Raw genomic sequence first — 11,924 nt, forward strand, 5'->3', positions numbered from 1 at the left:
TGAGAGACCAGTGGCCATCAGGGATCGGAAGATCAAAGTTCTGAGGAACAAGGAGGTACCTCTGGTGTTGGTTCAGTGGCAACACCGTAAGGGATCGGAAATGACTTGGGAGCCGGAACGTGAGATGCGGGAGCAGCATCCGGAACTATTTGCAGAGTGAGACTTCGAGGGCGAAGTCTAATCCTAGTGGGGGAGAGTTGTAACAGCCCGAAATCTCAGGTATTATTAAATTATGTTTTTGGGGTGATTTAAGAGGGGACTCGGCGAGTTGGAGCCTAGACTCGCCGAGTAGGATCGCAGACTTGGTCGCGGGTTCGCGACTGGACTCGACGAGTCCAGATATGGACTCGGCGAGTCTACGCTGTTTAGCGAAAACCCTAACCGTTCAGGTTTGGGACATATAAAGGAGACTTATTGGCCGTCATTATTCATTTTAGCCTTCTGAGAAGAACCCTAAATCGATTGGGTGCATCTGGAGCAAGAATCATAGGCCATTGTTGATTATAGTAGAGTGATTGTGCAAGGAATAGAAGAGATTGGCTAAAGGAGCAGCAAGGGGGTCACATTCTGAGGATTTGGGGACACAGAGAATACATCATCCAGGTAAGAATTCGTGTATGCTCTGCTATATTGATGTATTTATGGATTTAGGGTTTATGGAACCCTTGTGTGATTAGATTGACTGTTACCCTAGTCCCCTAAACGAGTGTAACCCTGTATTGAGACCCTTGGAGGTCCAGAATGTCCCATGTCTATGCATTTCGGGAATTGATGAAGGTTTTGGATTGGAATCCTTATGCCTTAGGTCAAAATGTAAATTATGAATCACATGGTGTATCATGAGCACTGAAATGAGGGCTTCACGTGGTGGATCATCCTAGGAAGGCCAGACCTAGGAATGGTCGAAGCAGTTTTGACCTTAGGATGCAGTTTGAGCGGTTGCATGGCATGGACTCGCCGAGTTCGATGAGCAGACTCGGCGAGTAGCTTGAAGATTAACTGGGACTCGTCGATTTGTTCTTCAAACTCGGCGAGTTGAGTCGGGGTGGCCCCGCGATTCTTCCAGGAGTAACTCGTCGGGTCAAGGAGGATACTCGACGAGTAGATAGGGAATCCCAGAGAGTTGGAGGACGTCTAGACTCGCCGAGTCGCCATGGTACTCGCCGAGTCCGGTCGAGTTGACCGTTGACCGTTGACCAGAGTTGACCTAAGTCTGACTTCTTAGGGACAGTCACACTTAGAAGATATAAGTGTTAATGAGATATGTGATGTGATAGGGAGGTTGTAGCTCGTCGGATTGTGCACGAGTGATTTTAGGATTTGCTAGCTTTCAGCATTCGCGAGGTGAGTCTTCTCACTATACTGTACCCGGAAGGGTTTGACTGTGTGACCGGAAGGTCAGATATGATATGTGATATGTATGCTATATGTGGTAAGCTGTTTGTTATATGTGCTATGTATGTTATGGGCCGGAAGGCGATTATGTCATGGGCCGGAAGGCGTTGTGTTGATGACCGGAAGGTCAGGGCCTGGAAAGGCGTATGTGCGTAAGTTGTATATTGGGGAACTCACTAAGCATTTATGCTTACAGTTGTTATGTATGTGTTTCAGGTACTAGCGAGAACCGTGGGAAGGTGCCGGCGTGATCGATACACACTGAAGGATGCTTTTATGATCTTGGGATTTATACAATTTGTATTTTATATGACACTTAAATTATTTATGTCTTGTTTTGAATGAGAATACTTTATTTTTAAAATGAAAAATTTGTTTGAAAAATTTGCGTTGTTACAAATTCTCTCTCAAGGATCTTCGGGCTTTCATCCCAAATCGTAAGTACTTCCATCCTAGTGTGTTATAAGGCTAGTTATGTGCTTAAAACACTAGAAATCATAACAAAACCCCTAGATTTAAGAGTTCACGGTCCAAGAACATCTTGGACCGTGAACCCTTCTTTAAGGGGAAAATGATGCCCTAGACCTTTCCCTGAGCAATGAAACTAGTTGGACTTGTACCCTAATGTGTTTATAGCCTAGAAATCATAAGGAAACACAAGGACAAATGAGTTTACGGCCAGGACAAGTTCTTGGGCCGTAAACCCCTATAAATGGGGCAAATGACACCCTAACTTCTTCCTGATGCCTAGAACCCAGCTTAGATCATATCCTTGAAGTGTTAAGGACCTTAAGCATCCAAGAAACCATGTTCCCATAGAGTTTACGGCCGTAAGCTCATAAGGATTGGTCCTTAGGCCGTAAACTTTATAAAGGGGTGATATTGTGCCCCTAATGCTTCCACATGGCTAGAACTTAACATAGAACCAATCACCAATGAGCTAGGAACCTCAAAACATCAATTGGTACTCCTTACCATGAGTTTATGGCCGTAAACTCATGGGGGAGTCGTCCTAGCGCCGTGAACATTAAACAAGGCCATTTTAAGGCCTTAAACCCACCCAAACACTTATTTAAGCCTTGAAGCACTTCACCACTTAAGTTGTAATAGCTTGAGCATCATTTAGTGACCCAATAGAGAGTTTACGGCCAGGATTTTACTCCCCTGGGCTGTAAACTCCAACATACATGGTCTTTGGACCATAAACTCCCGTATGAGGTCTTGCACTCTTTTGTTGCAACTCGATAGCCTCCTAGCACTTGACCAAAGTGTTTTCCTCGCTTTAGGATATTTATACATGTTTAATTAGTGTTTTAATCACTAATTATTTATATACATATGTCTTCATATGTAATTAGGATCATTGTGTGTGTCTAAAGTCTTCACTTGACACCTAGTAGTCCTACCTCTTCAGTTCATCTGTATCACCCACAACAGGTGAGTTCATACCCCTTAATCAATGTTTTAAATATTTTTAAATGCTTTATGGGGGAGATTCAAGTAGAATTATGCTAATTATTATATCAATCATATGTGATTAATAAGCAACATTCAAATGATTTACTACTCATTAACCGTTTTACCAAACAATCTCCTTCAAATGGTTTTCATGAACACTTTATGTGTTTAAAACTCCTTATTACATTGTACATTTTACTCTGTATGTTCATTTCAAACTTATTTACAATTGTGTTTCAAACAAATGTTTCTTTATACTTAAACTGTTTTATCAAACCCATGCTTTCAACCCGTTTTATAGATTGACAACAAGTCAATCTTTTCTTAGATAATAATTATGTTCAAAGGTTTTACAAAACTTACTTTATGCTTTTATATTATAAATTGCATGCATATATATGTATAGTTATATGAGGAATTTTTAAAAGACTTAGGAAGGCTATCCACCCTATTTCCTTTTCGCGCTTGAGATGTGGTCTGGTGGGATATCGGGTACCCGTCCAAAGGTCGTTTAAATATTAGTTATATATCATGTGCACATATATAGTCATAAAGGTTCTTCAAGTTCATTCAATACCCTTGGGTAGCAAGGGTATACATCCATGTTCATACGTACCAGTTAAATTACTAGTAAGCTACCATATGGGTAGTTTAGGAAGATACTAGAACTATTACTAGAACGCGATATCATACAATGAGTCAGTTCATTCATGAGTCAATACTTGCTAGATAGAGAGAACATACATTACAGCTAGTACACACAGTATATTACTATACATGCTAGATAAAGAGAGAACACACATTACAGCTAGCACACGTAGAACATTACAGTACATTACTATACTATTACATAGATATGTTTACATGATTACACTTACATGTGTACATTTACATATACGATGATAGGACACTTGTATTAAAATTATATTATTAATGCAATGGATGATGTTGTTGCTTGCTTACTACTTTTCATTGTTGTGATACTGTACATGACGTCCTCCGCCCCAGAACGTTTCCGCCGTTCTTGGTTTTGGGGTGTGACAAAGGGTTATGGTGGTATTTACACTTGTCGCACCGAGGAAAGGTACCAGCATATCTACTGGTAGGTGCTTGAGTTGTAGGAGCAGCGGCAGGAGTAGCAGCAGGGATAGTAGCAGCGTGGACCGCCACAGTTTGCTGCTTCTTTAAGGATTCCTGTGAAGACTGGCCCTTCTTCTGCTTCTAGAATTTTCTTTTCTCACCACTCCTTTTTTCCGGTTCAGGAACGGTGACCACTTTATCAGGATTGTCTCTATGATCAATCAGAGTTTGTGCTAGGCATTTGGCGCTGTCGTAGGTGTCTGCTTTGCAGCCAAAACATTTCCTTTTGTTGGCTGGGTTAGCCCCCAGATGAATCTCTCAATCTTTTTGCTTTCTGGGGTAACCATTCCCGGATAGAGAAGCGCTAGGTCATCAAATCTTGAGGTGTAAGCGGCGATGTCGGAACCCTTCATCTTTAGATTCCAGAGTTCATGCTCTAGTTTCTGCATTCCGCCCCGTGGTCAGTACCCAGCAAGCTGAAGATCCTTCATGCTCTCCCAACCCATAGCATTGGCTATTGGTAGGGTGAGGGATTTGACTCGACCATTCCACCAACTCAGGGCTTTGTCGGTGAAGGTGCAGGCGGAAAACTTCACCTTATCAGCTTCCGAACAGGAACAAATCTCGAAAATAGACTCTATTTTCTCGAACCATCGATTCAGGGTGATAACACCTCCAGTTCCATCAAAAGATGTAGGTTTCGCATTCATAAAATCTTTGTAGGAACACTCCTTCCGGTGTCCCTGACCACCGTCCTGGTCTTGAGATTGAGTACCACCTCCTAGGCCACCGGAACCGCCGAGGTTCATCTGAGACATGGCGGCTGCCACTGCGGCAGTAACAGTTGCCTGGAACATAACAGGATCAAATTGGGGAGGAGGTGGTGGTGGAGGGTTGTTGTTCTTAGAGATGGGTCTCTTTCTCGGAGGCATCTTGATCTAAAAAGATAAGGAAAGAGAGGATGATAAGTCCTCTGGATTGAATCAAGAGATATGAAACAAAAGATATCTCATGATGACCGATAAAGTGTTCTACTATGCGATAATATATAGAAAAGCTATCAAAGCAAGAAAATTATCGCTAAAGGGAAAGAGTAGCAACACTTGAATGAGGATTTCTATAACGAAGTTGGCTCTAGAAAATACTCCCATAGTATTTTATGTTTCGCTGCGACGATGACTCGTTGTTTGGATATTAGGTAAGTTTTAGGCCTGCTGCACACCACAGTCACTCCCAAGCACATGTCGGTCTTGTCTCGAATGAATATAGTTGATCAGGCTATATTGACTCTAGACACGACTACATAACTGCCCAGGTTTAACTGTAGTGTACAACACCCAATTACTTATGTTTTGTTCTACTCGTAGTTATGGATTCCTGCTGTTAGGTATTCTTGTATACTTTTTGAAAATACTTATATTTTGAAGTATACTTTTAGTTCAGATCACTTAGGCCCCTTAGTGTTTATAGTTATATACCATGTAAGGTTCGATATACTTAGTTCACTATAAACAAGAGCTCTGATACCAATCTGTCACACCCCGAAACCGAAGGCGGAAAAGTTCCGGGGCGCAGGTGACGTCATGTAAAGTATCACAACCAATGTACATAGCAAGCATAGTAAACACAAGCATTACATTACATAGAAATATTTACATTTGTTTGAAAACAAAGTGATACATACTTTATATGTCTACATCATATAAACAAAAGAACAAACGAGACTTGTATACGATCCGTCTTCTCCAAAAGATCGTGGGATACCTGTCTAACGAGAACCTGAGAATACAAGCAATTTTTTAAATATCAGCATAAAGTTGGTGAGTTCATAAGCGGTTTGTTTCTGGTAAAAGAACAAGTTTCCTTTGGTTTTCTGAAAAAGTTGTCATCCAAGAAAATCTCATATTTTCTTATAAGAAAAGTTTAGTTATCCATTTGTTACCCAGTTTGGTTAAGAACAGTTATGTTATCTCAGGAAAAAACCCTTATTTTCCTTAAAAGTTGGTGGTTGGTTATCGATTCGGAATGCGGTGTACAAGTATCTACCATACTTGTAGCGTTAATGAAGTATTCTGAAAGCCTAGTTATCCTTGAAAAGTGCGATAGTTTTAACACGTATATAAAACTATTAGGTAGGTAGTAAACTAATTCCTAATGTTATTAATTTACTAAGTTCTTTATTACTTAAAAGTAAATCTCCATTATCTAAGTTTGCGAGTTCTATAACCATACGATAAACTAGATATGGCAAAAGGAAGGCCAATATCATTTTATGACTTTTGTCACCCGTAGACCTGCCGGTCCCACTGTAGCTAGTAGCAAGGTGCGGGGTAGTCAGCCCCGTATAGATCTATACACTCAAGTCACGCTCTCCACCTAGGAGATTCTAGTTACAGGGGCAGTCCTCCACTCGCGTATCTCTGTGGAGTGTTACAGAGGATGTGTCTCTAATCTTAAGAATAACGAATTTACAAGTAATAATGCGGAAAATCCTGTTTTAAATTCTAGTTATAAAGGGGGTCCTCCACTCTCGTATCTCTGTGGAGTGTTACAGAGGACGTATCAAAAGTTCTAAGATTAATGATTTTAACAGTAATAATGTCGAAAACCATTTGTGAGATATAAAATATAACATTTTATAATGAGTTTCGCAGTTAGTTTGAAAACTAACTCTGCAAGTCAAACGGTTGGTTAATACGGTTTTCAATGTTAAAAGCATACGGAATATGAAACATTTCAAATGAAATAATAAGTTTGAGTACAAGATTTCCTTGTACTTTTGCTTGTATTCCCCCCTGGAAACATTGAAAAACACGGAAAAAGGTGTAGGGGTATGAACTCACCAGTCGAGAAATGTGCCGGTTTGGATGCTAAATGTCAGATTAGGGCTTGAATACGCGCGAGGATCCTATGTAACATGAGGAGATGCAAATTTGTATCTAATTAGACATTGAACTACTAATTAGGTAAAATAAAACACTCCGAGATGCGAAAACACTTTATCTCAAGTGTTAGGAATGGTCCAGGTTGCATTTAAGGGGGTATAGGGTCTAGATATGGAGTTTGCTCTTCAAGAGTGAACTCTTAGGGGTGTTTACGGTCCAAAGACCATATCCACATGATTTCACGGCCGTAAACTCATGGGTGGTGTGTTTTTGGATGTTTAAAGGTCTTACAATGCACAATGGAAGGTTCTAGGGTTGAATCAAACGCTTAGGAAGTGATTGGGACTTGAATTGAGCTTGGAAAAGAAGTTTATGGTTTATGAAGGTGTTCTTGATGAGTTTACTGCCATAAACACATGAGTTTATGGGCATAAACTCATGTTTTTCCATGATTCATGTGTTTATGTGGTTGTAGGTTAAGCATGCAAGGTTCTAGACCGAAATCTAAGCCATACAAGGTCTTAAGGGCACTTTAGCACCCTTTGGAGGTGTTTACAGTTTTGGGAGACCTTCCTAAACCGTAAACTCAAGTGTTGCTCATTTAGGCATGGTTTGGTGCATCACATGAAGGAATACAAGGTTCTAGGCACTCATGGAAGCTTTTGGAGGTGTTTAAGGGGCAATTTAACACCTAAAAAGGTGTTTATGGTCCATGAAGGTGTGTTGATGGTCAGAGAATGTTCTTGGGCCATAAACTCAAGTTTACTCCCCAAATGGTAAGATTTTGGTGTTCTAAGTCCATTCCTGCAAGTCCTTAAGTCATATCTAAACACTAGGAAGGATTTGGAATGGTTTTGGGGCTTCAAAACCCCTTTAAGGGAGTTTACGGTTTTGGGAGATGTTCCCAAACCGTAAACACAAGTTCTTAAGTGTTTTGGGTGATTTAAACATAGATTTTCATGCTAAACAAGTTAAACAACAAGCTAAGGAAGATTACTTACGATTTTGGAGCTTGAATGAAGCGTTTTTGGATCAAAACTCGAGTTTTAGAGAGAGGGTAGTGAGAGAAAGTTTCAAGGTTGTGGGAAAAAGCTCAAATGGAGGTCCACTCACCCTTATATAGCGTTTGAGTTTGTGGCCAAGTGGGAATCCACCCAATACCAACGTTAAACGGGGTTTAAAATTTTACCCGATTAATTTGTCGTAACCCGACTTAATTGTAACTAAAACTTTTCCAATGAATATCGAGGGTGTTTTAATCGTGTTTCTAATGTGTTCCAACACTTATGGAGTCAAAATTTAAGTCCTAATTTAATTAACTTAAATCCAAAAGTTAACAGAAAATTTCAATAAAATTAAATTTTATTAACGGAAATGGAATACTGTGACGGAATAAATTTCGGGTTGTCACACTAGTTATATTAACCGGGATATAGTTGTTTTGAATATGATATTTTGAATATATACAATTATTATCAACTTGTTAGTATGTTATTATACTAATGTAAAACTTGAGTTATACTTAGGATTCTATATATATGTTGTTTGCGATATAGTTCAGAAGTTATATTCGGAAGTTCTATATATAAAGTATGTTGCTAATATTGGTTTTATGTCAAGATAAAAATGGATATGCTATATGCTGTTATTATTAGTTTTATGATAAGATAAAACTTGGTATGTTATATATTGTTGTTGTTATTTGTTTTATGTCAAGATAATACCTGGTTTTTTCCTTCAAGTTATAGCTGTTATACTGCCTAAATATTATGAAGTTAGGAGAAATGTTTAAAAGCATAGTCTAGTAACTTAGGGTTTTAGACACGAAAATGCTTTTGTTGTTAGAGTTATAGGAAGCTGTCGAAATCTACATGAGTAACTGTATTCATCAACTAAGATTGGGGATCTTAGCGGAAATCCTCTGAACTGTAACTGTTAATCCCGTGTGAGCGAGGAAGTCGTGTATAATTAGTATACGCGTTGACTAACCCACTTGTGATTGTTAGCTACAGTCAACCATAACCGAGTGACGAACTTTCCTTTTAGTTGTTATTGTTCCAGCATCGATGAAGCGTGCAGTGTTCCTCATGGTAATCATGAGTGGGTTGTCCTCATGGAAATCATGAGTGGGTTTTTCTCAGAGGTATTATGTCATAGCAACGGTTACAGGCTCATGGTAGCAAATTTTTAGAAACATTATACTTTGTCGTATACAAGTATTAATGTTAAGTATAAGTTTCCCCCTACTTATACCCTAGCCACTACTTGTGTATTGAGTAGATACTTATACCTAACACACAAACTCGTATAGATTTGAAATAGATTTATACGTAGTGGTTTTACTTGTATAGAACTGAAATGAGATTTCTACGTAGTAACTTTCGTTTGTATGGAATTACAAACACTTATATTCATAGTATATGATACTTATAGGTAAACTACTTATTTGGTAAGTAAAATTTTATACCTAGGATATATATGCTAAACATTGTAGAGTCAAAATGATACTTTCAAAACCATACTTTTGAACATGGAAAATGTATTATTTTTATATGGAGTCAAAACCTGTAGACTCACCAACTTTATGTTGACGTATTTTAAAATGCATGTGTTTTCAGGAACTTGAAAAGTTGGTATGTATTCGAACGGGAGAAGTTTTACTATTATCTTTCTGTTCATTAAAAAGTATGCCATAGTCGGATATTATGTAATAAGTACTAGGAAAAACAATAATATAACTTTCAATTATCAATAAAGGTATGTATTTTCTTTAGTACTGTTCAATGTATGTTATATAACTGTGATACGAAGAATGACGTTACATCACCTGGTGTTTCCGCCGACAACCGGGGTGTGACATGACTGGAAACTATTTTCTTGAAAAACTGAATGGCAAATCAGATGGCATGTGTATGAATTTTATGCGCGGAATGTATACATGTCGTCCAATATAAGTCCCTGTCATTATGGTAGCTTCGATTATAGTTGGGAGAAGTTGTGAAACAATCAATCGAGTACCATTACATAATCCTTCCTTTTGATTCATGTTTCTCAATAACATAATCGGTGTTCCTTGTTTCAAGTGAAGCACATGAGGTGAGATTCCTCGAAATATTAATTCATTTAGGTACTTTGTAGGATATAGTCCTTCTAGATCAGCTGTGTGTTTTCCATTTGGCTGCATTGAATCTGTGCTATTATATACTACACCGAAAGCTGTGATAGTTTCTAGGATCATGTTGTTTATCTTATCTGCCACTTCATTTGTTGGACAAACAATTGCCCTTTCTTAAAGATCTTTCGTGATTGGTTTGGTCAATATAGAATCTCCATACACAAACTGTATAAGATCTTGTAACGCATTTGGTCCAGGTGGGATCAATAGTGAATCTGGGATTTGATCCCAAGATGTATTGTCCGGATTATCTGTATCAGGACATCCAACCAAACCATCTCCAATGTTGAGAAGCCATGTGGCAAAATCTGCTATTGATAGTGTATGTGTCTCGGCATCTGTATTTGAAAGCAAACACATATTTATCGTGAGCATTCTAACTTGAAAAAGAGGCCAACGATATTATTTTGGTAGTGTAAGCGCTATTGTCTCAGAACGTGTGCTTTTTGGGACAATAGGAAGTGTTTGTCGAAAGTCACCACAAAGGAGGACAAAAATACCACCAAATGGTTTCTCCTTACATTCTAAAACATCTCGTAGTGACCTGTCCAGAAATTCAAAACATCTTTTGTCACTCATTGGTGCTTCATCCCATACAATAAGTGATGTATGGCACATGAGATCGCCTAGCATTGTTCTCTTTTTTATATCACAAGATTTTTTTGTGAGATCTATTGGAATCTTGAATCTTGAATGTGCGGTTGTTCTAGATGGAAGTAGTAATGATGCGATTCCAGATGCAGCAACAGCCAGAACCACTCTCCCAATTGATCTAAAATAAGAAAGAATTATACTCCATAGAAATTTTTTTCCTGTGCCCCTGTGACCATAGACAAACATCAAAACTTGTTTCTTATCTTTAATGGACCCAACAATTGTTTGATAGATTGACATCTATTGTGCATTTAATCATGGCATAAATTGAGCAACCATTTTTTGTAGTTCTTCTCTATTGTAAGTCATTTCTTCAAGTAACAGCCGATTATCAATCACAGCAAGGATATTAGATGACGGCATCAGTAAATCAAAATCATGTAATGATCTTGAAGGGACAGAAGAACGAAGCATATCCTCTAAACTATGCAGCAACTCCTGTGTTATAAGATCATCTTTCAAAGACAAAGACCTGTCCGTTATTCTTGTTTTCATTGTATACAGATAATCATCACACATATTTTCATGTGCGACTTCCCATAAGAGGCGTGGATTACTTACTTCAAAAAAAAGCAGCAAGTGACAAAAAAGGGATCACAGTTGTGTTGAGGTTGCCCAGACAGAAGCTTCAATGAACGCGTTCATCCACTCGGTATCATCTCCAATTATTAGTAATGCATTGCAGGCACTTCTGTAGGTTGGATGGACAATGTTGGAAACAGTACGAAGATCTTCAAATGATTTGCAACCCTTCTGATGAGAGAGCAACATTATGAGATAAAACAATTCGCCAGATGATGGATGAACAAAGACCACCCGGCTAACCATTTTTGATGAGTCATCAGCCCTACGTACCCATGATTTAGAATGACCATCCCATTTGTAATACTTTGGATAGACAAGATATGTGACATCATGACCAGATTCATCTATTGCATTGCTCTCAAACCATGCAAGAAGGGTTGTTCTAGAAGCACTTGGGTTGGACAAAACTTCTTGTATTGTGCTCTCTTCGTTAAACACAATATGTTGTGTGTTTTATGTATGAACATACATAATCTGAACAGGTGGATGGCTGTGATGTATATGAAAATCAAGAATACACCATGCCGCCTCATGTGGACAGATGTATCTTCCATCTATGAAATTCTGAATTTCATTTACAAAAGAAGAGTGTGTTTCTTTTCCATCCAACTTATTATTTGTGACAACACTTGGACCACCTCTATCTGCTGTTTCATTTTTTTGTAGTGCATATCTAACACGATCTGCTCCTT

General features: G+C 38.6%; 1 protein-coding gene across 1 annotated transcript; it reads right to left on the reverse strand.

Annotated features, from left to right (window-relative positions):
• Positions 1 to 10,107: 10,107 nt before the first annotated feature.
• Positions 10,108 to 10,887, reverse strand: LOC145064729 (uncharacterized). The gene is made up of 2 exons (XM_079012112.1): positions 10,431 to 10,887; positions 10,108 to 10,331 (listed from the first exon to the last, which is right to left on the reverse strand). The coding sequence occupies exons 1-2, from the start codon at positions 10,885 to 10,887 to the stop codon at positions 10,108 to 10,110; spliced, it is 681 nt and encodes a 226-aa protein (XP_078868238.1).
• Between the last annotated feature and the right edge of the window lie 1,037 nt (positions 10,888 to 11,924).

Source organism: Lactuca serriola, chromosome 1 (genome assembly GCF_051521515.1).
Source record: "Lactuca serriola cultivar US96UC23 chromosome 1, Lser_US96UC23_V15, whole genome shotgun sequence".
NCBI classification, from domain to species: domain Eukaryota; kingdom Viridiplantae; phylum Streptophyta; class Magnoliopsida; order Asterales; family Asteraceae; genus Lactuca; species Lactuca serriola.